At 36.5% G+C, this 25,757-nt stretch overlaps 3 protein-coding genes and 1 pseudogene across 5 annotated transcripts; 2 read left to right on the plus strand and 2 right to left on the minus strand.

The window, feature by feature from the left end:
- Positions 1–25,757, plus strand: LOC117637637 (pathogen-related protein-like). Of its 3 annotated transcripts, none has more exons than XM_034372570.1 (4): positions 1–179; positions 24,459–24,591; positions 24,783–25,084; positions 25,421–25,757. In XM_034372570.1, the coding sequence occupies exons 1-4, from the start codon at positions 33–35 to the stop codon at positions 25,562–25,564; spliced, it is 726 nt and encodes a 241-aa protein (XP_034228461.1). In that variant the 5' UTR covers positions 1–32; the 3' UTR covers positions 25,565–25,757. The 3 variants fall into 3 exon arrangements, with proteins under 3 accessions (XP_034228461.1, XP_034228460.1, XP_034228462.1); XM_034372569.1 differs by lacking the exons at positions 24,459–24,591; positions 24,783–25,084; positions 25,421–25,757 and adding exons at positions 292–424; positions 501–802; positions 935–1,270; XM_034372571.1 differs by lacking the exon at positions 1–179 and adding an exon at positions 24,161–24,321.
- LOC117637638 (pathogen-related protein-like) lies at positions 6,575–8,172 on the plus strand. The gene is made up of 4 exons (XM_034372572.1): positions 6,575–6,712; positions 6,993–7,125; positions 7,214–7,515; positions 7,897–8,172. The coding sequence occupies exons 1-4, from the start codon at positions 6,575–6,577 to the stop codon at positions 8,035–8,037; spliced, it is 714 nt and encodes a 237-aa protein (XP_034228463.1). The 3' UTR covers positions 8,038–8,172.
- On the minus strand, positions 9,588–12,106 carry LOC117637636 (glycolipid transfer protein 3-like). The gene is made up of 6 exons (XM_034372568.1): positions 11,779–12,106; positions 11,637–11,692; positions 11,186–11,316; positions 10,311–10,446; positions 9,925–10,068; positions 9,588–9,802 (listed from the first exon to the last, which is right to left on the minus strand). The coding sequence occupies exons 1-6, from the start codon at positions 12,005–12,007 to the stop codon at positions 9,767–9,769; spliced, it is 732 nt and encodes a 243-aa protein (XP_034228459.1). The 5' UTR covers positions 12,008–12,106; the 3' UTR covers positions 9,588–9,766.
- LOC117637635 lies at positions 20,264–23,764 on the minus strand (annotated as a pseudogene).

Consider the following 25,757-nt stretch of genomic DNA (forward strand, 5'->3'; position numbering starts at 1 on the left):
ATTATCTACTGGTCTTGTTTTGTTTATACCATATGAGCATGGCATCCTCAGGTGTTGAAGGAGGAGACAAGTACCGTTCTTATTTGAGTGGAGAAGGAGAAAAGAACACCAAGTGGAAGTTTGGTGCCCCTCCTAGCTATGATATTGTGAATAAGCTCTTCGAAGAAGGCAGAACCAAGGTCTCTTTCTCTCTCTCTCTCTCTCTCTCTCTCTCTCTCTCTCTCTGCTAGCTAATATCTATTAAATTTGTGTGGTGTGTTTTTAATTCTGGATGGAACTATGTATATTCAGATATGGCCACCTGGGTCACTAGAACATGAGGTACAGAACCTTGTGAAGACATGGGAGATGGAGCTTTTCCATAAGGCCAACCTTGATGATTTCAAGACACTTGATCCCAATAAGTACACTTTCAGTCTAAATGGTAATAGTGATATTTAACTAGTACTAATTAATTAATTAAGCATTGAAATAATCAATCATTAATCAACAAATATCAGGAAGGAAAGGCATAACCCTGGAAGAAATAGGCAAACTTGGAGGGGGCTACAACCCTTTGCTTCAGACCTCACTGCCTGAGAATCTGAGAGGATATAATCCTGATAAGGAAACAGCAGAGTCATCTCATAAGGCTTTCACAACAACATTCCCTCGTGGGTTTGCCTTGGAGGTCCTTCAAGTCTATTCTGGGCCACCAGAGATTGTGTACAAATTCAGGCACTGGGGTTACATGGAGGGGCCTTTCCAGGGCCATGCCCCAACTGGAGAATTGGTTGAAGTCTATGGAATGTCCATTTTTACGGTACTTTGTCCATTTCTTTTAAGTTTTAATTAATTAATTAATTAATTAATTGTTTTTCCCAAGTTTATGTATTACTAATTCCTTTTCGGTAAGTTGTAACCCTCCACGTTACCCTCTATGTGGCCCAAATAGGTGGATGAGCACAACAAAATTGTGAAGGTGGAGTTCTTTTACGACCCTGGACAACTGCTTGGAGGTCTTTTGAAGGGTGAAAAATTGGGTACTTCTTCCCAGGAGACAGCCTCAAGCTGCCCTGTCCTTAGGAGTACAGGGTAGTTCATAAAACTGCTTCCTAAAACTTAATTGTAGGCTTCTTATATACACAGGCATATACGTTTAGCCGATCAAATTCCCGTAGATCGGCTCTTTGTTATATGTTTATGTGTGCTATTCCACATATGAACTGAATAATGTTATCAATTGCGATATATAAATCTCTCCAACAATTAATAGCACTTTAAAATAATCGTCTCCTACTATTCATTTTTTATTATTTTCATTGAAAAAATAGTACATGATAATTATTTTTACGTGTTAATAACAAGTACATGTATATGTACATATATAGGCCAAAAAAAAAAAAAATTTGTTTCGTGTTAGAAGACTAGGACAAAAGAACAAAATTAAATAGTGTCTGCCACGGTGCCACCTCTAATAACACAACCAATACAGAAAGGCCACGTGGATGATAGTAGTAGACCTTTCCTTTCCTAAGGCCATCTCCAACCCACCTGGCGAAACTCAAAATTTGGATTTTTTAGCTCGAAAACCTCTCTAACCCTTGTATAGGAGTAGGTTAAAATTTCCATAGACTGGTTTTTGGGGCCAAATAGCAGTCCGTGTTTCAGTCAGACTGATAATTTAGTGGAGCCCACGCTAATGTATGATGCAGCCCATGTGAAGCACCTGTAACAAGGGGCCCGCATCGTCAAGACACATGGCGCGCTGGGATGAAGGGTTGTAGGAATCCAACGGGTTCCTTCAAACTACAAATTTTTTTTCCAATTTAATTTCAAAGGTTATATAATATCTAAGAGCATCTACAGTGAGATGATGTATTTTCGGGGGTATAAAGCTACTTTTACATTCCCTTTACACATCCGGGTTGTAAATGTGGTTTTTGCTCAAATGGGGAAGATGTAGATCTAAAGATGTATAATTGATTTTGCTCACTTTTGTCCATCTTTTCTCACTTTTTCTTATGTAGGCCCCACCTGCAAGGGATGTAAAAAAGGATGCACATGTGCATCTAAGTTTGCATCTCACGGTTGTGATGAAAATTTACAATCGTTTACACCTCCCCATTGCAGGTGATTCCGATCACAAATTGTGTATATTTAACATACACCTCATTATACAACCCCCCACTGGAGATGCTCTAACGGCTAAGATTTAATATGAGCAAATCCAACTGTAAAAAACAATCTAACGGGAAAACAAATGATCCAACGATTGAAATTAAAACCCAACAACTAAAATAAATAAATAAAATATTCTAAATCAGATCTAACCTCAAAACACATCCTCAAAATGTTGTTGTACTTGTTTTTTTAAAAGTGAAATTATGTTATGTTTTGGATTTTGAATTTTTTTAGATTAAAATCTTTAGAAAATTAATTCACGAAGGTTAAAACAAGAAAAATTAAGGAGAAAAAAAAAGGGATTAAACTTTTTAAAACAATTTAATAAAGTTGCAGACTCAAATTATGAGTCTGCATTGTTAGAGGAAAAAACTTTTTGAGTTTAGACAATACATGAATAGTTGTATTTTGAAGGGGAGAAATTTGAGTTTAGCCCCATTTGGATTGGAGATGGCCTAACGGACCAGAATATGAACCGCTTATCTTCCCAAGTTATATCCCCTACGAACGTTCCAAGAATGTTCATTATCTTTCTGATATTAGAATAATATTTCAGGTTAAATCCTCTAACAATGTTCATTAAAGACCAAACCTAATACAATAACTAGTTTTATGGGTATGATAAATAGTAGGATTAGATTAGCTTAATCTGATGTCATGTTTGGTGTTAAAAAATGAATGCGAATAGGATAAGAGATATAATTCCACCATGATCCCATTGTATGCATTTTTTGAGTATAAATTATCCCTTTATGTGTAATCACTACACCAAGGGCGGAACTAGAAATTTTCGATGGGTGGGTTAGCTAAATTTTTTTATCTAAAATAAAAGAACACATTAAATCATATAAACCACACCAAAAGTATATATTAAATCATATGTTCAACAATAATTAGAAGTGTACCTATTGAAGTTGTGCCCTGTGATCATTGAGAGAGTTTAAATATTTTATGATTGCATTTGAATCGATATTGTCAGCAAATTATTTTTCAATGTAGACAATCATAGAATCTACTAGAAACTCATTCTTCATCTTGTTGGGAAGAGCTGTTTTATCAAGTTTCATAGCTGAAAAAGCTCGTTCAGTAGTTGCCATAGAAACAGGGAGAGTTAGGACAAGACGGATCAACCTATCAATCAAATAATATCTTTGTGACCTTTTCATTTCAGCTAATCCCCGACATAATTCAGAGAGAGTAGACACTTTTTGAAGTACATGATGATGAGGTACATCTACTTCGTAAAGTTTCAGCTCGCATCTCAAAATTTGTAACTCTTGCATAGTGAAATCTTGAGGATAAAATCTCTCCACGAGGATGCAAATTTTATCAATGTTAAATGATTTAAAAGAATCACTAGGGTCCAAAGCTGAACTAAGAATAAGAAGTTCTATTACCCCTTCATTAAACCTACTGTTCAGCTTAGTCAATTGAAAATCTATTGCATCATTAAATATGTCAAAGTGGTAGTGATGCTCAACTGTAATATTGTCCTTTTGCTAACAAGAATGTCTTGTTCCGACTTTATATTGAGCATTCAGATTAGGCATATCAATGTCATGTTTCTTGCAAAATAAATCTACTTTCCTAATAAAAGTTTCCCAACTATTTAATCTCAACTTCTGAAGGACAATTTTGTTGTACTGACTAAGTTCATGACATTCACGATGTCTTGAGACTTATGTTGCAGTTCTCGACAAAGGATATCTATGAGTCCCATAATTTCTTGCAATAAATGCAAAATGAATACAAATTCGAATTGACTAATCGCATTGTAGGCACTAGTAGCTTCCCCCCTGTAAGGAGCCTGTGGATCCATCTTTCTTTGTATTCTCAAAAATTGTACAAACTACATCATACATAATTATCAAATCACAAACAGAATCATAATGAGAATTTCATCGAATAGCTCTAGGTCGATGCAAGGTACCAATTTGATTAGATCCTTTACTAGTCTCTCGTTCACCAGCTGCCAACAACTTTGTAATATTCATTGATTGAGCAACTTGTAACTCACTATGACGTTTCGGAGAAGCAGTAATGACATTGACAATTGAATTCAAGGATGAAAAGAATAACCAAATTGCAACCACTTCTTTTGATGTTGAAACTAATGCTAATTGTAGTTGATGCGCAAAACAGTGTACATAATATGCATATGGGCAATTTCTAAGAAATAATGCTTGTAGACCATTCTATGCACCCCGCATATTACTAGCACCATCATATCCTTGACCTATCATCTTATAAATACATAATTCATGGAAATCAAGTACTTTCTTGATCTCTTTTTGAAGTGTCAATGCAGTAGTGTCTTCAACCCACATAATGTATAAAAAATAAAAAAATAAAAAGGTTCTTGTAGAAAACCATAATTATCAACAAATCTTAAAACAATAGCCATTTGCTCTCTATTTGATGTGTCTTGTGATTCATCAACAAGGATACAAAAGGCAACATGCCCAAATTCATCACAATTTTTTTTTCTCACTTTGTTAGCAAGAATATTTAAAACCTCATTTTGAATCATGGGTGAGGTATATTTGGCATTTCCTGCCGTATTCTCTAAAACAACTCCAGCCACCTCATCATTAAACTTTGCTGTATACTTTACCACTTCAATAAAATTTCCACGATATTTAGAATCCAAAGATTCATCATGCCCCATGAAAGCACATGCCTGATACGTGAGCCATTAAACACACTCTATCGTTGTCTTGAGTTGTAACCGGTTTTTTTTTAAAATTTCTTCCTTTGATTGTTGCTTAATATGTTTGTCGACGTGTTGAGATGGGTTCATCAAATCCTCCATACATCTTTCACAAGTATTATACGATGAAGATGGACCTCCCATGTGTGTCAAAAATATACAATTCTTCCCATCATTAACTATTTTCCAATTACTAAACCCCTCAATAGTTAGTGCAATAGACTTTATCTTTTGAAGGGGAATATTCTAACCATGGAAATTGGGAGAACCAACAATATTGAAATGGACGATACTGTGACCCAAACTGAGACCTTGGATATTATGAAAGTTTTGGTTGGTAAGGTCCAACTTTGATATAAGCACGTCAAACCTCATCACATTGATTAATATGGTATTCAGATATTTGAATACGTTTCCCAGGGTCTCGTTCCAAAGAAGTAACATCAAACTCATTAGGTTCAACTATGGGAGATGTGTGATGAGGTGGCTCAATTGATGGTGAAGCCTTGTCATTGTCTAACTTATCACCACCATTTTTTTTCTTGACGAATGAATGAATAGTTTTTGCTCTTTTATTTGCTTGGTTTTAATGTGACATTATAACCTAATAACACATATCAACAATAAAACAATTTACTTTATAAAGATTATATGAATAAAAATAATTAATTTTCACATATATATTAGTTGTAAACACAAGAACAATGAAGGCAATTGAATGAAAAAAATTAAATTGAAGAATTATGGATAAGAACTTTACCTTTATTGTGCGTTTGAATGATCGAATAGAATTTGGTAGCACGAAATAAAAAAACGTTGTAGATATCTTTTGGGGACTGCTAGGCTAAGTTTCACAAATATCATATTTTTTTTTCAAGCTGGGATCCTTAATTAAATGGGAAACCGCCAAGGCATATATTGAAAGAAAACAAAAGAGAATAAAAAAAGAAAGCAACAACCCATATTCCCAAAAGAGCCCAGCGAGGAAGTAGTGCTCAAAGTGAGAAAGTCGAGAAAAAGTCGACAAAAAGAAAAAGGGAATAAAAAAAGAAAGCAACAACCCATCCCCAAAATTTTCCCATGCAATGTAGTATTTTTATGTTATGCTACGTGTATATTTGAGAAAATTTTGTTTTTACCCTTATGGCCCTCCTAATGTATGCATGCAATTTCTGAATTTTGCTTTCTTTTCTTGTTTGTTGTTATTATTAGACTATATTTTGTTCCTTTTACTATTTTTGGTATTTTTAAAATTTATGCCTTGTTATGTGCTTCCAACATTTAAATATTTTTCCCATTAGAACTTGAAATTTTGCCCCCTTAATCTATAAATTTTAGCTCTGCCTTTGCTTGTGAATCACCTTCAAAAACTAAGTCCTCTAAACACAGATATTTAGCCCAAACTTAAAACCAATAGCTTTAACTTCCAAAAAAGAAGTTAAAACCAATGGAACTCATCCTGCAATTTTAGTAGGACTTTTCACATGTGTCTTATTAGAGCGGCGGGCACTATCGATATACGACACAAACAAAAAGAAGAGAGCACATGATGCTATTATATATAATTTCTTTTTCATTTATTTATTTATATATCTACTATTATTGTCACTATTTTTTGCTTATATAATCAGGACCTTGTTGAGAGAAATTACACGATCAACAGTATCCAAGTAACCTTGTTTCTACCATTTGAGCATGGCCATGGGATCTTCAGATGTTGAGGGAGACAAGTACCGTTCTTATTTGAGTGGAGAAGGAGAAAAGAACACAACGTGGAGGTTTGGTGCCCCTCCTAGCTATGATGTTGTTAACAAGCTCTTTGAAGAAGGCAGAACCAAGGTCTCTCTCTCTCTCTCTCTCTCTCTCTCTCTCTCTCTCATCATTTTTTTTCTTGATGATACGGATATCATGTTTCAGATATTTTCCCTAGACATCTAATTAGTTAAATATCTGACCTAAATGCCAACGGTATAGCTTAGTGATAAGAGCATTTTCCTGCAGATCAGTGATTTCAGGTTCAAACTCAATGACACCTCTTCTACCCCTTCCAAACTTTGACAAAAATAAAATTAAAAAATTTGCCCCAAATTAACTCTACATGGAACTATATGTACGTCAGATTTGGCCACCCGGGTCACTAGGAGAAGAGGTGCAGAACCTTGTGAAGACATGGGAGATGGCGGTTTTCCATAAGGCCAACCTGGATGATTTCAAGACACTTGATCCCAACAATCACACTTTCAGCCTAAATGGTAATAACCATACAGTGATACATTATTTAGTACTAATTAATTAATTAAGAAATGCAATAATCAATCATTAATGAACAATATATATCAGGAAGGAAAGGCATAACTCTGGAAGAAATGGGCAAACTTGGAGGGGGCTACAACCCCTTGCTTCAGACCTCACTGCCTGAGAATCTGAGGGGATATAATCCAGAGAAGGAGACATCAGAGTCATCCCATAAGGCTTTCACAACAACATTCCCTCGTGGGTTTGCCTTGGAGATCCTTCAAGTCTATTCTGGGCCGCCAGAGATTGTGTACAAATTCAGGCACTGGGGCTATATGGAGGGCCCTTTCAAGGGCCATGCCCCAACTGGAGAATTGGTTGAAGTCTATGGAATGTCCATTTTTACGGTACTCGCTCTAACCCTGCTCGACCATAATTCAAAGAGAAATATAACGATGATATATGGTTGGAGTTTTTTTTTTCTCTTTGAATATTACATTTCTCTAAATTATGGCTATTGAGCTCCTCTTAGCTAGATCCTTGGACATGCTTTTAAGTAAGTGAAAAGTACAACTAGGGTTTTCCAACGGGGTCTAATCCAGTGAAAAAGGACCTTATAGATCAGTGGTCTTAGATTCGAATCCCATGACATTTTAATAATTATAGAATACTCCCCTCTTCCAATATCTCTTGTATAAAATAAAAAGGTCAACGGGTTTTGAGCATCATCATCTACATATGTTTTCATTTCTGTTAATTAAAGAATTCTTTCTATCTGGAGCAAACAGGTGGATGAGCACAACAAAATTGTGAAGATCGAGTTCTTTTATGACCCTGGACAACTACTTGGAGGTCTTTTGAAGGGTGAAAAATTGGGTATTTCTTCCGAAGGGACAACCTCAAGCTGCCCTGTCCTGAGGACAGGGTAAATCTCCAAGTGTTCTATAAAACTTAATTGCATTGGTAGCTAGCTAGCACCAATAATTTATGCCCATATAGGCATACACAGGCTAGCTAGCTACTTGTATGTTTACGTTTCTGTCTATCAATGCTGAGAGTGTAATTCAAGAAATATATATTGAACTTTGTGGATTGCATGCTACAAAACTGATGCATTTCACTGAAAAACATGGATTTACATGATTAGTGGAAAAACTTCCCTATCACCCATTGCAAGGGCGAAACCAATGGGTTAACTAGGGGTGTGGGCATACAAACCAATGAATCAAAAAAACAAAACCGAGCCAGACGTGTTAGAACTTCCACACATATGTACACAAAAGATACTAACCTTGAGAAGCCATTGAAAGTACACAGCAAAAGCAAAGATCTTCCTCTTTCTCTCTCTCTCTCTCTCTCTCTCTCTCTCTCTCTCTCTCTCTCTCTCTCTCTCTATACACGTCTTATGCAGTCCTCAATCTAATATGGGATAAGGTTTGTGCGTGTATTTTGTGTATGAGAGTGGGGATCTAAGCCGTAGCTTTATAACCTTATCACCTCCAGAATCCACAACCTGAGGATAGATATCCCTTGTTAATTATAGGACATTACTTCACTTAGAAGAAACCGGCTAATCAAATGAAACCTTCCTCTTGTATATCCTTGATAGATTAGGTTTCCTAAATGGATATGTAAACTCGAATAAGGTTTTTACATTGTCCCACTTGAGTCAGTTCCTTGTGTGCACATAATAGAAAGGCCACTTGATAACAATATATATCTCAAACTTTGTGACAAATATCATCAACTCAATGGACTGCAGACATGATTTCCAGGTAAGATGGTATCATCCACCTATAATCACAACAAGCAATGATATGGTTAAAATCACATGACAAGTGAGCTGAACTGTGAAGTCTCACACTAGTCATGCGAATGGTCCTCTGTATGATTACTGCGTGATCTAACCTTAATGAACAGTTCCTTAAATCAACAAAAACATCTTCAATCATATTGCCAAGTTCATTGAAAACAAGAGTAGCTATCATTCAATCATCAAACTGAAATTAACACATTTGACCTCTATGAACTACTCTCTCACAAGCAAATACTTGACATCCATATGCCTAACTCCAGAATACTGCCCCTTTATTGTCACAAAACAATTGAACTGGTCTTTCTATGGAGCTAACCACTTTCGAGTCTTGATGCTAGGCCAGCTGTTTAACCCGTCTTAAAAAAAAATTATTTTCATATTCCAATAAGATTTTTGGTACCAGACTGATTGTGATCCATTTGTAATTAGTACCTAATTTCTTTTTTAAATGGTTATCATCCTGCAATGATGAAAAATTAAAAATTAAAAATATCTCATTTGCTAATTCAAAATCTTTAACATGTTTTTTCGTTGTTGGGTGTACTGAGTATTGAGTGTCTTTAGACACTTATTGCCTGTAACAACTCCCAAGCTTATGGCTCAACTTAATATTACATATAAAATCTGTCATTTCTTTGAACAGGTAAAACTATACAGAGGATGGATGAGATCATAGCTAGGGGTTTCTTTACACATTGTAGAAGCTTTAAATGGAATATGAAGACAGCATTTCTTATCTTGACAAACCATATATAATGTGTACATATTTACATAAAGAGGAATCGGCGCCGTATGATTCATGTCTGTACACTAATTCTGCTTTTCTTTATTGTGTATGTTCCTCAGTTAGACTTCAACTTGTCCAAGTTATAAAATCTCTGCAAAATCAAGTATAACCAAACATATTAAAAAAGGTTTTTTGTTTTTTCGTTTGGTTTTCTTGAACATGTTAAAAGAAGATAATTGGTGAATGCTAAGTGCTTGAAGAATAATACTGCACCAGAATGGAGTGGATCTGCTCCAGATAAGGCACAAGTAAGGAAAGAAAGGTCTCAATTTCAACTTTCAAGTTGTCATAGTTTTCATCTTTTTCCATGAGGCTACTAAAGAAGGTTTCATTGTCAGGCACTAGCATGAGAGCTACCTGCAAACATTATATTTGTTAGTCCAAGCAGAATTTGAAACTTTTATCTATATATATAAAGCTCGACTTAGGTATTTAAATTAGAGACAATAATAGTGCAACTCGAGCGAGGTGAAAGACATAGGCCCATATCCATGTCACTTGAGCTAAAGGTGCTCATGGGCCGGTCCAGACCTTTTAACCAGAGATTTAACCAACTCCATCGAAGAAATAATGAATTTGAACTAAAAAGAAGGTAGTACTTTAGAAGCAGCTGATGAAATCCATCTATGCCATGGCTTCAAAGTGAGGTTATAAGACTCTTCCACTGCCTGCTTCATATTCTTCCCAGGATCTCTTAATAAATTTTGAAACAATGCCACAGTAAAATCAAGGGATCTGGATGTAAAACAAATCAATTAGTTTATAAGAAAAATGAAGAATCGTGTGCATATACAGTTGATAAATCCAAGAATATATGCACCTAAACAGTGGGTTATGTCTATCTAAGGTTGTTAGCATTTGCATAAAATGACAATTTTGATGGCATATGTAACGTTCAACTCAAGAAATGTAAAAGTGGGCTGTTTATTATTGGATCGATTATACAGCTATGTGATGTGACGTAATTGAAACAATTGTTTAATTCTTGCTTAGCTTTGGCTGGATTTCTAGTTTCCATTCAAGTGAACAATAAAAATGAGGATTAAGGCTGGGGTTGTACTCTCAACGGGTCTAGTACATTGAAAAAGGATATTGATTTGCATATCCTAAAGTTTAGATTATCGTTTGAGTTGTACTAGTAATAATGTCAACTTTGAGATTAAAATTAAGCGGTACCAAAAAAAAAAATAAGGAAGGAAAAAAAAAGATATTCTCGAAACCAAAACAAGAGAGCATATGCATGACAGTTCATACATCATAAACTAATGCATGTTTGTCGTTAATTAAATCAAGCTGACTTTGATTTATGAGTTACTAGAAAGGTAAAGACTTATAAGTATGAAGTACAGATAAAAGTAAGTTGGGTAACAGTAGATTTGGAATAAATTTATTATGGATTTATTTTGTTGTTGATTTTAGTTAAATATGTTAGTCAAGGACAAACACAATTACCAGATGAGCTAAACAAAATTACCTGGTAAGCCAAACGAAGGCTCTACTAGAACTAGTAACATTTCTTGCAATGCCTTCGGTCTTCTCCATTTTCAATATCTCAACCATATTTGAATATGTTGAAGGGTCAGATTCATGTTTCACTTCCAGTCTCTGCACACAGTAACAAATAAAATGGTAACTAATCAAGGCCTCGTGGTAACAAATTTAAAACCGACAAAATCATGTTTTCTTTACAAAGATATATCTTGTGAGATTAATCTAAATTATTTTGATTAAATTAATTGTTATGAATGTGCATTTTAAATTTATGACCAGACATTGTGTCGGAAGTCTGATAAGAGAACATTATCCTATATACAGGCGTGTGTGAATGCGTATTTGTATTGTCCTTAGATATTGATTGAATAGATTACTAAAATATATACACAGATGCATACATCAATATATGTAAGCTGGGTTTTTGCAATTACCCGAATATTCTGATGAATATCTTGCCTGAGAACAGCCATTGTTGGTCCAATTTTATCTGCAAAGGTAAACGACTATAAAATTCAATGGGTATTCTCCCAGAGAGAGAGAGAGAGAGAGAGAGAGAGAGAGAGAGAGAGAGACCAAGAACTTGAAGAAGCAAGCTGCAGAGAGAAAGGAAAGGCCTTGTGGGAATATGGGCAGCCTCGTGATTGATAAAGGCAGCATCACGAGCATGTGCATGATCATCAACATCACCATGTTCAGCAACTGGGACCAATGTTGCACTTTTAACTTTGACCATCGCCGAGAGTTCTTCAATGGCACACATAATCTCTGATCCTTTATTCTGATCCATTATCTTCCTTTTCATACTTTTCCTCTGGAACTTCAAACTTACTGAAGAGATGAAGTCGTCTTGTATTTATAGAAATAGAGAGCTCTTATGTTCGCATCACTGCCTACGACTATCTTCCTGTCTAGGTCTTTGTGAGGCAAGCTATGCCCCCCGATTTGTTAACTCTTATTTAATATGGTGTTGGTGATGAGAGCATGGCCAGCTAGCCTTGATCCCATCATTTATAGTTATTCTGATTAATTTTTTCCCATTCTGTGGTTCCGGATATTTTTGTATTGAATTGTTTCTGTTATATATACTCTCTGATGGTGACCTTAGTTTTGACCTGTCATCTTAAATAATTTTTATGCTTAGCTTGATCTTGTACTTATCACCTATATCCTTACTCGATTGTTATTAGCATTTTTTTCTTTCGAAATACTCGATTATTAGTATTTTTGCCATTTGGGAGGAATTTTTGCATACGACGAGTGTAGACAACCCCGCTATGTTATAGTGGTCGCATAATCAGTAAAATGAGAGTTATCATGTGAAAACACACTAAACACAGTAAACGAGCAGTTCCACGATGCACGACAGCTTAAGCTTATCCACACATGTGTGGCGTTCCTAGCCCATGAGGAAAAGATAGGTTAAGAATTATTTAGTACGATGATAGATCAAGTCACTCGAATGGCAACTTCTCCCTTCTTGTGTGGCGTTCCTAGCACATGTGTGTCAAGTCAGAATAATTATAATTATAATAATAATAGACTATGAGTTTTATGCCCTATTTGTTTGTGATCTCCCTTTTGTTTGCTGTCATACCACCTTATGTGGCGCCATCTTATGTGGCAAATCAAGTGAACAACACATCAATTAAAATTAATTTAACATTTTCTTTTCCTTTATGATTTATTGACATTTTTTAATTGAACGGGGATTGGTTCGGGAATGGGGGCAGAGATGGAGAGCGGGACGGGAATGATATTGTCATACCCGTTTAATAATTAGAAACATTGAACCAATAAATTTCTTCTCATCAAAGACATACATATGAATGTTGCTATTTCCACCCAATCTATCCTATTTTCCAACCAACCATATAAATTTGAAAAAATACGATCATATTTTTCCACCCGCCATTATTCCTAAAATACCCCTTAATTATTACCTTCGTTTCTCTATCTCTCTTTCTCTTCCCGTCTTCTCTCTCTCTCACGCTCCACCACTTCGCCACCATACACTGCTTCATCTCTTTACTAATAATTTGCATACAGAACCACTCTACCAAACTTATCACATTTACCAAATCAGAACTAATCTGATCAGTTCCAAGCCAAAAGCACCTCGCACACTTCACTGTTGTCATAAACAAGAAACCCGAAAAGCATCCCATTAAAACAAGTTTCTGCCAATGTACACCGCACATGCCACGTCCCAAATTTACAAATATATATACTGATGCATTAATTCATTTGAGCCTATATATTAACAATAGAGTTTTTCTATTTAAATCCCGCATTTCTCTTTCTTCACTTTATATTCTAAGTTCACTCCAACTTCTAATTTAAATTTTCACAGTTTCTAAGAAAACTCCACTATCTTTCCAAAAACTACTCCTGAATTAGTACACACCCAGCAGAAAAAAATAAAATAAAAAACTCATTAACCTCGCACCCCACACCCCACACCCCACACCCCATACCCCACTATCTTGTCCCTCACTACTCTAAGTTCACCTTAACCTCACATTATTTAAGGAGATAAAAACACCGTTGTCAAATGTATAGCAGTATTATTTTATTATTATAAAAAATTCGAGGATGAAGTAGGAAGTTTTGATAGAGAAATGTTGACAATTAAATTGATATGTAAGTTACCATCATCAAAAAACTGGCATATGCTAGAAGAAAATTTAGGGTACTTCATGTTCTTTTTCTAAAACTTAATATGAAGAGCAGTGGGGTGTATGTATATAGATGTACTAGAGTTAAGTATTAAGTTGGATGACCTTTTTTGTCTTTTTACACAATAATAAAACTTAAAAACTTAAAAATTTAAGTATTGGAGTAAACAAAAAAAAGTGCTGAATTTAAATCGAAAAACTCTTAACAATATTTATCCTCAAAAGAAAAAGGAATATTAATACTCATGTGACAATTAATATTCGTTTTTCAACAACTTGTCCAATATTTTTTAAGTTGCGAATATAATCTGTCACGTACGTATAGGACAGCTTTATCTATATATATATATATATATATATATATAGGGCTTATTCAGGGAAGAAGAGATCGAACAAACAATTTATACCAATATTATATTGCTATAAAATATAGAGAGAAAGCAGATTACCCAACAAACAAAATGTAAATTATGTCCTAAACTGATTGCAGATGCAGACAGCGATTTGGTGATTAAGGTCAAATAGTTTTAGCCAAAACGGCTCCAGGTTTTATTCAGGGAAGAAGAGACCTAGCAATTATATATTTATATTTATGCTCACTTTTTGGTTTATCTTTCTCCGCAGAACCATGGCTTACAAGTTCTAATTATAATTAGCATAAAATAATTCAGCGGAATCCTGGATTAAGCTTCTAAGTGTGAACGCGAGGGATTCCTTCGGGTACTAAAACGTTTTAAAACCAGTTGAACTCGAGAGAGAGAGAGTTTCTAAAGAACATTTTTCTGCGTAATTTAGTAAGCATGATCCATGCTGGGCCAAGTCTCATCTTGCTATGAGCCCTTGTGAGATAGAATTTAAGTTATTTACAGTAACACCCCCTGAGGTTTTTAGTTTTTCACCAAATTCTTTGAGATTTTAGAAATTAAACAAGTACCCCTTGAACTTTTAAATTGTTTTCACAAAACTCATTTTCATTGATTTTTCATCCAAAGATTGATGATTTTATGCAAAGAAATTCTTCAAACGACAAAGTTGGCCTTTGAGATTAGATTGCATATACTTCATTGAGATTATTTTTGTCATTTACATGAGTTTTGTTTCAATGAAATAATCAATGAAAAGTGTTTTTAAACAAATTGAAACCTTAGGAGGTGTTCTTGTAATTTTTGAAATCTGAGGGGGTTTACATACATTATATTATAGGTGTTTTATCAGGAGCCAGTCAATCGACTAATGAAATTTGTGCTTCTTTTCTTTCTTCTAATTCTAAATTTAGGCTGAAAATTGACAATGACACATTTGTTACAAAGGATTAGGACAAGAATGGGCCAAACAAGTAAGTATTTAACAGTTAGACTAGGTAGGATCAGATAAGACTCAAATTAAGCAAATGAGCAATATCAGGTATCTAATGTATCATAACATCTGCAGTTTTCATTTTTTTGTTGGGAACTTATTCTAATTATCAAATAGAAAAAAAGAAATAACAATTTATGTATTTAATCAAAACAGAAACGCTGCAAGACCAATGCCTAGAACAGAAAAAAGAAAGAGTTTGATCATATAGGGGGGTCACGTCCTTTCCTAAAACGTATGGAAGCTGCTAGAGAGGTTTATAATTTTTGGTCACTTTAAATCTTTATTTATTTATTATATTGTAATAATTTCAAGTATTTCTCATTTTCTTTTTGCTGGGAAAATGTAGAAGGGTGAAAATCTTACATACATTAGCAATTGGAACAACATGCATATTCTTAAGGGTAAGAGCATGTGGATCAATGAGGCTGCTGAAATTAAAGGGGTAAGGAATACAAAAACCTAATGACAATTAACTATTGACTTGCATAATCTGCAATCCAAAAAATCAACTGACTGGTCATGCAAGTTTTTGATGACCCATTATTTTAGATGCTAATTGTGTACTTTGGTTTTAGCATCCCATAAAGGCTTTATCCATTGCAAATAGAACTAATTAATTAGAAACACAAAGAAGATATGTGTCTGAGTTTTCTAAATTTTCCATGATCTTATATATTGATGACCAAAAAAAGTGCATGCTAAGATTGTTTTGAAACAGAGCTGCTAAGCCGTTGTACTTCTCTTCCTCTTTGGAGGCCCAATTCCAAACACCTATTGAACAAATTCAGTTCTAATAACCCGTTGTGCTCTTAGAAGTCAAAATTTAGGCCCAATTATAAAAGGGCCATGTTGCTGAGCAAATATTTATAATCCCTGTTTTTGGGCGTTTCTTGTTTGTATGTTCTTGCTTTCAGGAGATGCAAAAAATGATATTTATAAGATCTATGAGTATTTTCAAACTTTCTACAATCTGCATATCCAAAGAGATCTATTCCATTTTTTATGTGCCTTTTCCTTTTATTATTTGCTTCAAGTTGAATATTTTTTTTCCTTTGTGTAACGACCCGGTCCAAAATAAATTAGTAAATACTAATTTATTCAGAGAAAATACCATTTTGCCCATATAATATTTTATTAGGTTTAAAGTTGACTTTTCAGCCGGGAAGGAATTTGGCTATTTCGACTATATCTTGCGTTGAGCACGGCGAGATGAGTCCGTACACACGTGGTGGGCTCGAATTGGAGTTGTAACGAGAGAGATACGATGAAAATACCCTCAGTGGCATAGCCGTAATATTGGCGAAACTGGTTTGATAAATCTGATTCTCTCTCTCTCTCTCTCTCTCTCTCCCTCCCCTAGCGTTGTCGCCCCCCTCCCCCGACTACAAAAACCCAACTGTTTCCTCCGGCCACCACAGCCCTCGGCACTGGTTCCAAAAGGACCGGCCAAGCCCCGCCGTCACATCCCGGTCCTTTCCAGTCACCAACAGCCGCTCCGGGAGCCAGAAAAACGAAGAAAATCACCGGAATTTCGCGAGTTTTCTCCGGCTCCGATCTCTCTCCTCCGCCGCCATTTTTGGTGATCAAGGTATGAATTTTTATCTATTCTTTGTACTCTAGCTGCCTGTTGGGTAGGATTCGATCAATTCCTAAAGTAAGTAACCCGATTTGGAACCCATAGATTGGCCAAATTTCGGGATGAAATTTCGACCACTTCCGGCCATTTTTCAGGGTATGTCCAAGAACAAAAGTGACTCCAAATAGGGTGTTACACCTAATGTAGGAGTCTTGAGTCATGATTTAGAGTTTTTTCGGTGAAAGGTTATCACTTTTGATACCACGCTCTGCCGGTGATTGTGGCGGCGCGTGGGTACTGCAAAAAAAGGGGGCATTGTGCCCCGATGTGATCCCCAGGTTCTCACGAGCGTGTAGGGGTGCTCGGGTTTCAATTCGGATGTCGTTTGACTATCCAACGAATTTCGCATATTGTGTGTTATCCGGGTTTGATAGGTTTGAACCGTTTGATAGTTATGAATTTAAAATAGATTAATCTAGGAATTTCTAGGATCGTGTAGGAATTCGCGGATCGTGAATCGGAACCCCGGATGTTTTGATTTAATAACTTAAAGTTTATGTTTTACAATAAGCATCCGATTGTGCGATCGTGAGCGATCCGACCGCCCAATCTGGATCAAACTTGCAGGACGAGTGTTCTAAACCTTATAGAACCCATAGGAACTTTCAGATCGGAATTTGAAGGTCGTGGGCCCTGTGGGCCCGTTTGACCAAGTTTGGGTAGCTTGACCCTTGGTTAATCGTGAGTCTTCCAGGATAGTTTTACCTTCCTAGGAGGATTATAATGACCCTAGTGACAGGTCTTGAGCGTTGTTGAGTTATGTTAATTATGTGGAATTAGAATGTTAATTTATTGTTGTAAATTAGGGGTTTATGGGATGCTATATTGTGGTTGAGGTTTATGCAATATTGGAAATTAATATATATATATATATATATAAAGATATAAAGATATAAAGATGTTTGATTGCACTGTGTAAGTACTATCCTGTGATTGTTAGGTCCCACGTGGCGTAAGTTATCCGGCGTGAGGACAGACCCCATACGTGGTGTTGGATGTTCCGGCGTATAGAGGAGAAAGATTATGTGATGGTTAGGACACACGTGGCATAGGTTATCCGGCGTGTTGACAGACCCCATACGTGGCGTTGGATGTTCCGGCGTATGGGAAGATTTTGTGATTGTTAGGTCCCACATGATATAGGTTATCCAGCGTGAAGACAGACCACATACGTGGCGTTGGATGTTTTGGCGTACGGGGGAGATTATGTGATGGTTAGGTCACATGTGGCGTAGGTTATCCGGCTTATTGATACGTGGCGTTGGATGTTCCGATATATGGGGAGATTTTGTGATTGTTAGGTCCCACGTGGTGTAGGTTATCCGGCGTGATGACAGACCCCATACGTGACTTTGGATGTTCCGGCGTATAGGGGAGATTATATGATGGTTAAGTCACACGTGCCGTAGGTTTTTCGGCGTGTTAACAGACCCCATACGTGGCTTTGAATTTTCCGGCGTATGAGGGGATTATGTGATTACCAAGGAGATGAATAAAGGATTGTTATGTTATATTGGGAAAGACATGTTTGTAAAAAGAATTACGTGTGGCCTGATCCCTCAGTGAGGGTACGTAGGCAGCCTAGGGTAGTGCCTAGGTGCAGCTGCAGAGTGAATGTTATTTATGTTGTGTTATTGAGATTGGTGGTTTTGCTTCGGACTATTTGAAGGCCGGAGGCCGTCTATGTGAATTGCATGCTGTTAAATTGTGCATGCTGCCTGTTGGGATATTAAATTGTGAATTTTGTGCAGGTTGAAATTTGGGGAATGTTCAATTTACAGGGGAGACTCTGCCGAAATTTAGGTAGAAAGTCTCGTGCACTTATTCCTTTTTGGGAAAAAGAATATAGTTTTAGAAATGGGTCCTACATCGGGGTAATGTCTGGAATTCCACAGGATTCGTCTTGGGTTCCGAAAAATTAGGGGTGGGTCTTGTCACTTTGTGACTGTTTGATTAGGATAATTGGCATTGCTAGTTTATGAACACAATTGGTCATACTGGCATCCTATTTACTTCATTCTTTTTGTGCATTTATATATATATATATATATATATTGACTTATCTTTATTTTGCTTCTTTTTGTAGAAGAAGATGAATGAAAAGTATGAGAAGGCAAGCAACAAATGGCAGAGAGTTCAAGAACTCCACTAGATCAAGTCACACTCCCTATCCCACAACAATTAGAGATCATGATTGTAGAACTTGGGGTTGCAAAAGGCAAGAGGATTTGAGGCTTGGGTTCTAGTCTTCGAGTGGAGAGTTCGCATAGTGGTGGAGTTGCCTCGTCTTTTGCTACAAAGCAAAAGGTTGAGGAACTTAAATGCACATTTGGTTTGTTGAAAGGCATAGTAAGTGAGCTTCAGAACACAGTGGGTAAACTTTTGGATGTCATTGAGTGGATGCGAACCCATTATGGTCAAATAATTCCATGTTCGCGGGAATTTTTGGTATTTTGGCGGCAACTCTCTCTTTATAGGCGACTGACTAGGAGCTGTTTAGCGACGACAAGTTTGGTCTTTAAAATATTTCAGTGTCGAAATTTTGTTTCGTCGCACGGTACTTTTAGCCACGAGCTTTGAATGACGACCTTGGCGACCAAAAATATTTGTCGCTATTTATCTTTGGCAACGAAATTTGGTGTTATAGCGACCATCTTGTTTCGTCACTCAAAGGGATTTTCTTTGTAGTGGAGTTTATTTTTTGGCGTTTTTGAAGTTTAGGATTTCATGATGGTCGCTGGTTGCATTCAGTACACCAGTATCGAATGTGATAGTAAATTTGGTGGGATGCCATTAAAAACATTGCACTTATTTCATTGTTAACTTAAGATGCAGTGGAGATCCATCGTAACATGGCATGAGACAAATTCAGTAGACTACCACTGAAAAAGGGAAATAAATTTGGTAGACTAGCACTGAAAAACGGATCAGTAGACAATCATTGAAACAAGAAACGAATTCAATAGACTACCACTGAAAAACAAAAACAAATTTGATGGACTACCACTAAAACACTGAAATAGATTCGGTGGACTAACACTGAAAAACGGAAACATATTTAGTGGATAGCCATTGGAAAACATAAACAAATTCGGTGGACTCCCATTGAAACAAGGTAAGTTAAGAAATGGGGTTCATTAGGGTAATTTATTAAGAAAAGGGGGGGTAGTGAGTAATTTTAAATTTTACTAAAATTCAGTGGGTTGTAAAGAGAATGTCGGGTGCAAAGTGCAAATTTTAGGGTGCCAATAAAATCACCCATATGTTTAAACCCAGATTAATTACAATAAATAAAGAAAAATATCAGAAAAAAGAAGAAGAAGCAAGATACAGATTGTTTAGCACACATTTTATTTCGAGCCTGTTAACTTATTCTGAAGTACACATGAAGGAGGGAAAGAAAACACAGAGGAAGAAGAACTATAGGCATTCTTAATCCGACCTTCTGACAAATCATCAGTTAATAATAGGCCTTACCCTAACCAAGCATCCATATTATTATCATCAGTTTCCTCTTACAGGGAAAATTGAAATTTTAATTCTGGTAATTTTCTTAAAAATGTATTTCAAACCCTGGGAAAATCCCTTAAACAAAGGAAGCTGCATGAGGCCACACACAGGGACAGGAAGAAATGAAACAACAAAGATGAGGGACGTTGTCCATTTCTTTTGGGGATGAATCAAGAGCAAAATAGTAGCAGTAAAGGTGAGCATGGTGGTTATTAGTGAGAAGAACAGAAGGGTGAACCCCAAATGCAGCCTGAATGGAAGAGAACGATAAAAGTCTTGGTACTCAAGCGGCGATGTCAGGATAGAGAGAAACGTGACCAAAGAAGCCAATGAACTGATGAGCGAGACTGTGTCAGCAACGGCAAATGTGAAGAAGAAAGAAGAATGCCGTAGAACAGGAACCCCGTTTGAATCATTACCCCCGGGAGCCGTGTAGGCCGCTGCATAGACAACGGTGGCCACCAAAGCCGCCACAGTCGAACATGACTGAGCAGTCTCTTTTATCCATGTTTGAGCCGACTGAAGAAGTTTTGCGTGCTCACTATTGAAGAGCTGCTCCGCTGTCTTATTTTCCCTGTTGTGCTTCATGATGTAATGAGGTGAAATAATCTTTTTCACACGCTAGCCACACATGGAAAAATTGATGAGGTGAGGATTAATCATTTCAATCACCATGAACGTTGCTCAAGTAACAAATAAATTTATAAGCAGGTTCATACTTAAAATAACTAGTTAGTTAGTGGTATTTCTCTTTGTAAGGTTGGAAGATGTTTATCTTGTTTTTTCAAAATAATTAATAACTAATAACTTCACACATATTTTGATTATCGTTAACTTAACAAAAGTGTTTTACTAGCCAACGAAAGGAAACAGAAAGTAACCCTCATGTCTTGTAATTTAGACTATCACTTATACTAAAAATAAATAAAAATTATTAAACTACCTACCCTATTGGGGATAGTTTGTTTTTTAAATGCATCTATGTCAGTTTGGTGTAGTGGCACTGAGTTTCTATGCCTTGTTGGAGGAGGTATTGAGTTCAAAACTCATAGACGACATCATTGAATAAGGAAAATGCATGCATCATTCCTAGCTAGTATATGAACTTCAATTAATTACATAACTCATGACACTCACCACCATCCACAGCAATTCGTCCTGTAATTGTAACGCTGGACCACCTAGGCGCTGAGTGTCTGCAGAGTAATATCTCATAGTTGCAGCTTGATGCAATATGGTGTTGCCATTGCTGTCAATCTTCATAGCCATCCTTGATGTTATTAATCTGCTCTTTTTTATAAGCTTAAAGATCTCCAACCAGCGATGCATAATGGCCACGTGCAAAATGTTTTGTTGCTCATCAATATTGTGAGCCTCAACCGATTGAGGGTGTAACTCCAACATCTTTTTCACAATTTCTGATATTCCGTTTCTAGCCGCTATGAGCAATGGGGTATGGTTCGTATCATCATCACGGCGAACATCATCTTCCCTTGATGTCATCCATGAATAGTCCTTTTCGATGAGCAAATAAGTGAGTTCCAATAGTGAATTTTCATTTTGCATTTTCTCTAACATCATACGGCTTCCTGGGCTTCTGAATTCTGGTTATAATCATATCATACATATTCAATAGAGATATATTGATGAAGGGAACACAGTGTTACTTAGATCCACTCAGCATTGTATTTCAATCATCTAAATTGTCTATTTAGATCGTTGAAGTAAAATTTGCAATAGACCTCACAAGATGTCACTCAAACAAGATTATTTGAGGGATTGCTCAATAGAATAGGACAGAACAGAACTACATGTACACCAATAAATATATCGCACACAAATATATATGGCCCCAATTTTGAAAGTTAGATGAATTACTCGTAATCTTCTTTGAACAACTTGATTGGCAAGGCTGATTGATCCTGCTCTCCAAGTCATTTGGTGGGATCCGATCAATATTATCATCATTAAAAAGGCCTGAATGTATATAAACAAGGGGAGCATAAAGATTAGCATCATCATTATCAGAAAAGCATGCATAAATAAAGGGATCACTATTCGTGCTCCATACAGTTATATATGTAGAATAATAAGAGAAATGCACTCCCTGCTCCTCTGGCCTAAGTTATAAGCTATGTTGATATCTCGCCATTTTGTGGCAATCGGAAGACATAAGTTTGGTTCATCAAAATATATATATATTTAGTAGTATAGAGAGAGATAGAGTAGATGGTACATTTATAAATGAGCATCTTCCATATGCTTTTGCGAAATTTGGCTTGGAAGGCAGATGGCATTTGGGCTAGCAATTGAAGACTTGTCAGTCCATTGCTTTCCTTTCTGTCCGCAAGATCTGGGTACTCTTTTAGTAACCAAAGAGCAGTCTCTGCATTGAAGGAAAACCATGTTAGTAATAATAATAAATAACCGTTTATTTTTTTCAAAAATTCAAATCATTTATTTTTTAAGTCTACATGAGTGATAGATCATTTTTGCAAAATAAGTAGAAAGTAACGCAATTAATTGTCAAAATTTGAAGAGAGATACCAAAATTTTGGCCAATAACTGCGCTGTGAAGAATGGATGTTTGATCACTACTTCTTTGCAAGTGCGGCATTATATTTTTGTGGCCCACTTTTTTGACCAAATATTGGACCAACTCTGTGTGGCCGAAAGAAGCGGCCCTGTAGACTGGGGTCTCTCCTAACTGGTTTCGAATCTCTAAGACACCTTCATAGCTAACATCAGCAAGCTCACCCCTAACGTTGTTATCCAGGTCCACCAAGAGCACTGCTGCTTCCAAATTTCCAGACGGCGCCACCTCATGTAGAGTGGTGTTGCCATGCCTATTCTTCATTATCAACGCACGGCGTAACATCTGAGGTTCTCTTATCAGTGAAATCAAAAACTGCAGCATGTCCATGCGTCCAGCGAAGACTACAAGGTGAAGTGCATTGTCATTGTACGTTGTCAATGGATTAAGTACTTCGGTTGGATTATCCTTGTAATATCGTCTTAGGCGTTCCCAGTCCTCGTACATGGCCCATCGATATGGCCCTTTCATTTGATCCAGTGCCCTTCTCTCTCTTTCAAACTCATGAATCTCTTCCATGGGGTCCTTCGGCGAAAAACTGGTTCAACTTAACCCAATTTAGGGGCTTCGACCCGGTTGGAAATTGCGCTTTAAACCGGTTGATCAAGAGTTTGTCCCAGCTGTTTTGGACCACGCAGGTGAGTGGTAAGAGAATTCAAACTTCCTGAATTAATTGGCTGATCATTTATCCCAAACCAAAGCTTACTAATTCATTTATTTATTGCCATTATAAATAATAATCCCTTAGTTTTGACTATGCCCTTGAGATTGAGAACACTTGATTTGACTTGGGATTGAGACCACACCTAAACAGTAGGCTAAGCCTTAATCTCCTCCACACTTCTTAATGAAAATCTAAGAAAAAACCCTTGAGATGTCTGAAAGGATACTGCCCCTTTTTGTTTTGCACGTTCTCCGTTTCTTCCTTTTTCTTTCTTTTATATTTTCTGAAAATGTAAGTCAACCATAAATTCAAATTTTGTAATTTTTAGTAGAACAAAGTTTGATCCTGACACCCACTTATATTTTTTAATGAGAAATGTTTGACTAGGATTTTAGACTAGTTGACTGTAATTCTTATTGGTGAGCAGTATTCTCACGGCACCACACATGCAAGGCACTCTATTGTTTACATGCATTTCTATAAGATCCCCCTCCTTGTACCATATAAATTCAGGTTTAAAAAAAAAAGAGTTGAGCAAATGGCAGCTTCAAGTGCTGATCAGAAAGATAAATATCGTTCGTATTTATATGGAGAGGGAGAAAAGAACACCAAATGGAGGTTTGGTGCCCCTCCCAACTATGATGTTGTTAACAAGCTCTTCGAAGAAGGCAGAACCAAGGTATCTCTCTCTCTTTCTAATTGTGTGTTTATTTTAGTAAGAATTTTGTGTTTAATTTCTATGATCATTAATATCTTCCTGTAGCATGTTATTATATATTCTGATTAAAGTATCATGTACTTTGTAATTAATTGAAGATATGGCCACCTGGGTCACCCGAAGAAATGGTACAGAACCTTTTGAAGACGTATGAAATGGAGCTTTTCCACAAGGCATGCGTCGACGACTTCAAATCAATAGATCCAAAAAAGTTCACTCTCAGCCTAAATGGTACGTGTGTGTGTATATATATTCGTTCATTATTACCACAAGCTAAGAAAATTTTATTGGAGAAAATCATGAGTTCAAATATGGTAAAAAACGGTACTTGAATAAGATGAGATAATAAAAGAAAATCTAGCTTTCGGAATTTGTATTAGTACTAATTAATTCAAGTTTTGAATCACACATAAAATTTACAGGGAGAGAAGGATTAAGTTTGGAAGGTATAAAGAAACTGGGTGGAGGCTATAACTCATTGCTGCAGTCGTCTCTACCAGAGGAATTCCAGATCTACAAACCATCTGTGGAAACAGCAGATTCATCTCATCGAGCTTTCACCACTACTTTCCCTCGTGGCTTTGCTGTGGAGATCCTCCAAGTCTACTCTGGGCCACCACAAATAGTTTACAAGTTCAGGCATTGGGCTTACATGGAGGGCCCTTTCAAAGGCCATGCCCCTACCGGAGAACTGGTAGAATTTTATGGCATGGCAATTTTTGGGGTACATACCTGGCCAAGACAACCATTTATCATATTTATGAGTTCTAGTATCAGTCTCACACAGGCATTCCACTTGCATAAACAGCCCAATATCATTCACATGCACGTGGATGACTGTGTATAATTCTTATCATTCACGTGTGCGTGGATGACTAATGTAGGTAGCGTGTGTATAAATCATTACTCACGTATTTTGGTACCTTGTGTTGCACTGAAATTAACATTAGTCACTTATATATGTCCTGCATTATTCACACATATCTAGCTATAGATTATAATTTATGATTGTTAAATTGTCTCTCTACTTATCTCTTAATAATTTATTTGGTCTAAACAGGTGGATGAGCATATGAAAATTGTAAGTGTGGAGTTCTTTTATGATCCTGGAGAACTTCTTGGAGCCCTGGTGAAGGGTGCTAAAATTGAAAATTATGCTGGAGAGATGACAACAGGGTGCCCTATCCTGAGGAGCACAGGGTAGCTAGCTACCTGCGTCTGGAGCTCCCATGAGAGAAGCAAACATGAAGCACATGGGTTTAAGATCGCTAGCTAGCTAGAACCGGAAAACCTTGTAGCATATGCAATTTGAATAAAATAAAAAATATGACAGCTACATATCCACATGGTATGGTCGGTGCAAGTATGTTAATGTCAATAAATATTTTCTACTTCTA

The sequence above is a fragment of the Prunus dulcis genome, chromosome 8 (assembly GCF_902201215.1).
Source record: "Prunus dulcis chromosome 8, ALMONDv2, whole genome shotgun sequence".
Taxonomy (NCBI): Eukaryota; Viridiplantae; Streptophyta; class Magnoliopsida; order Rosales; family Rosaceae; genus Prunus; species Prunus dulcis.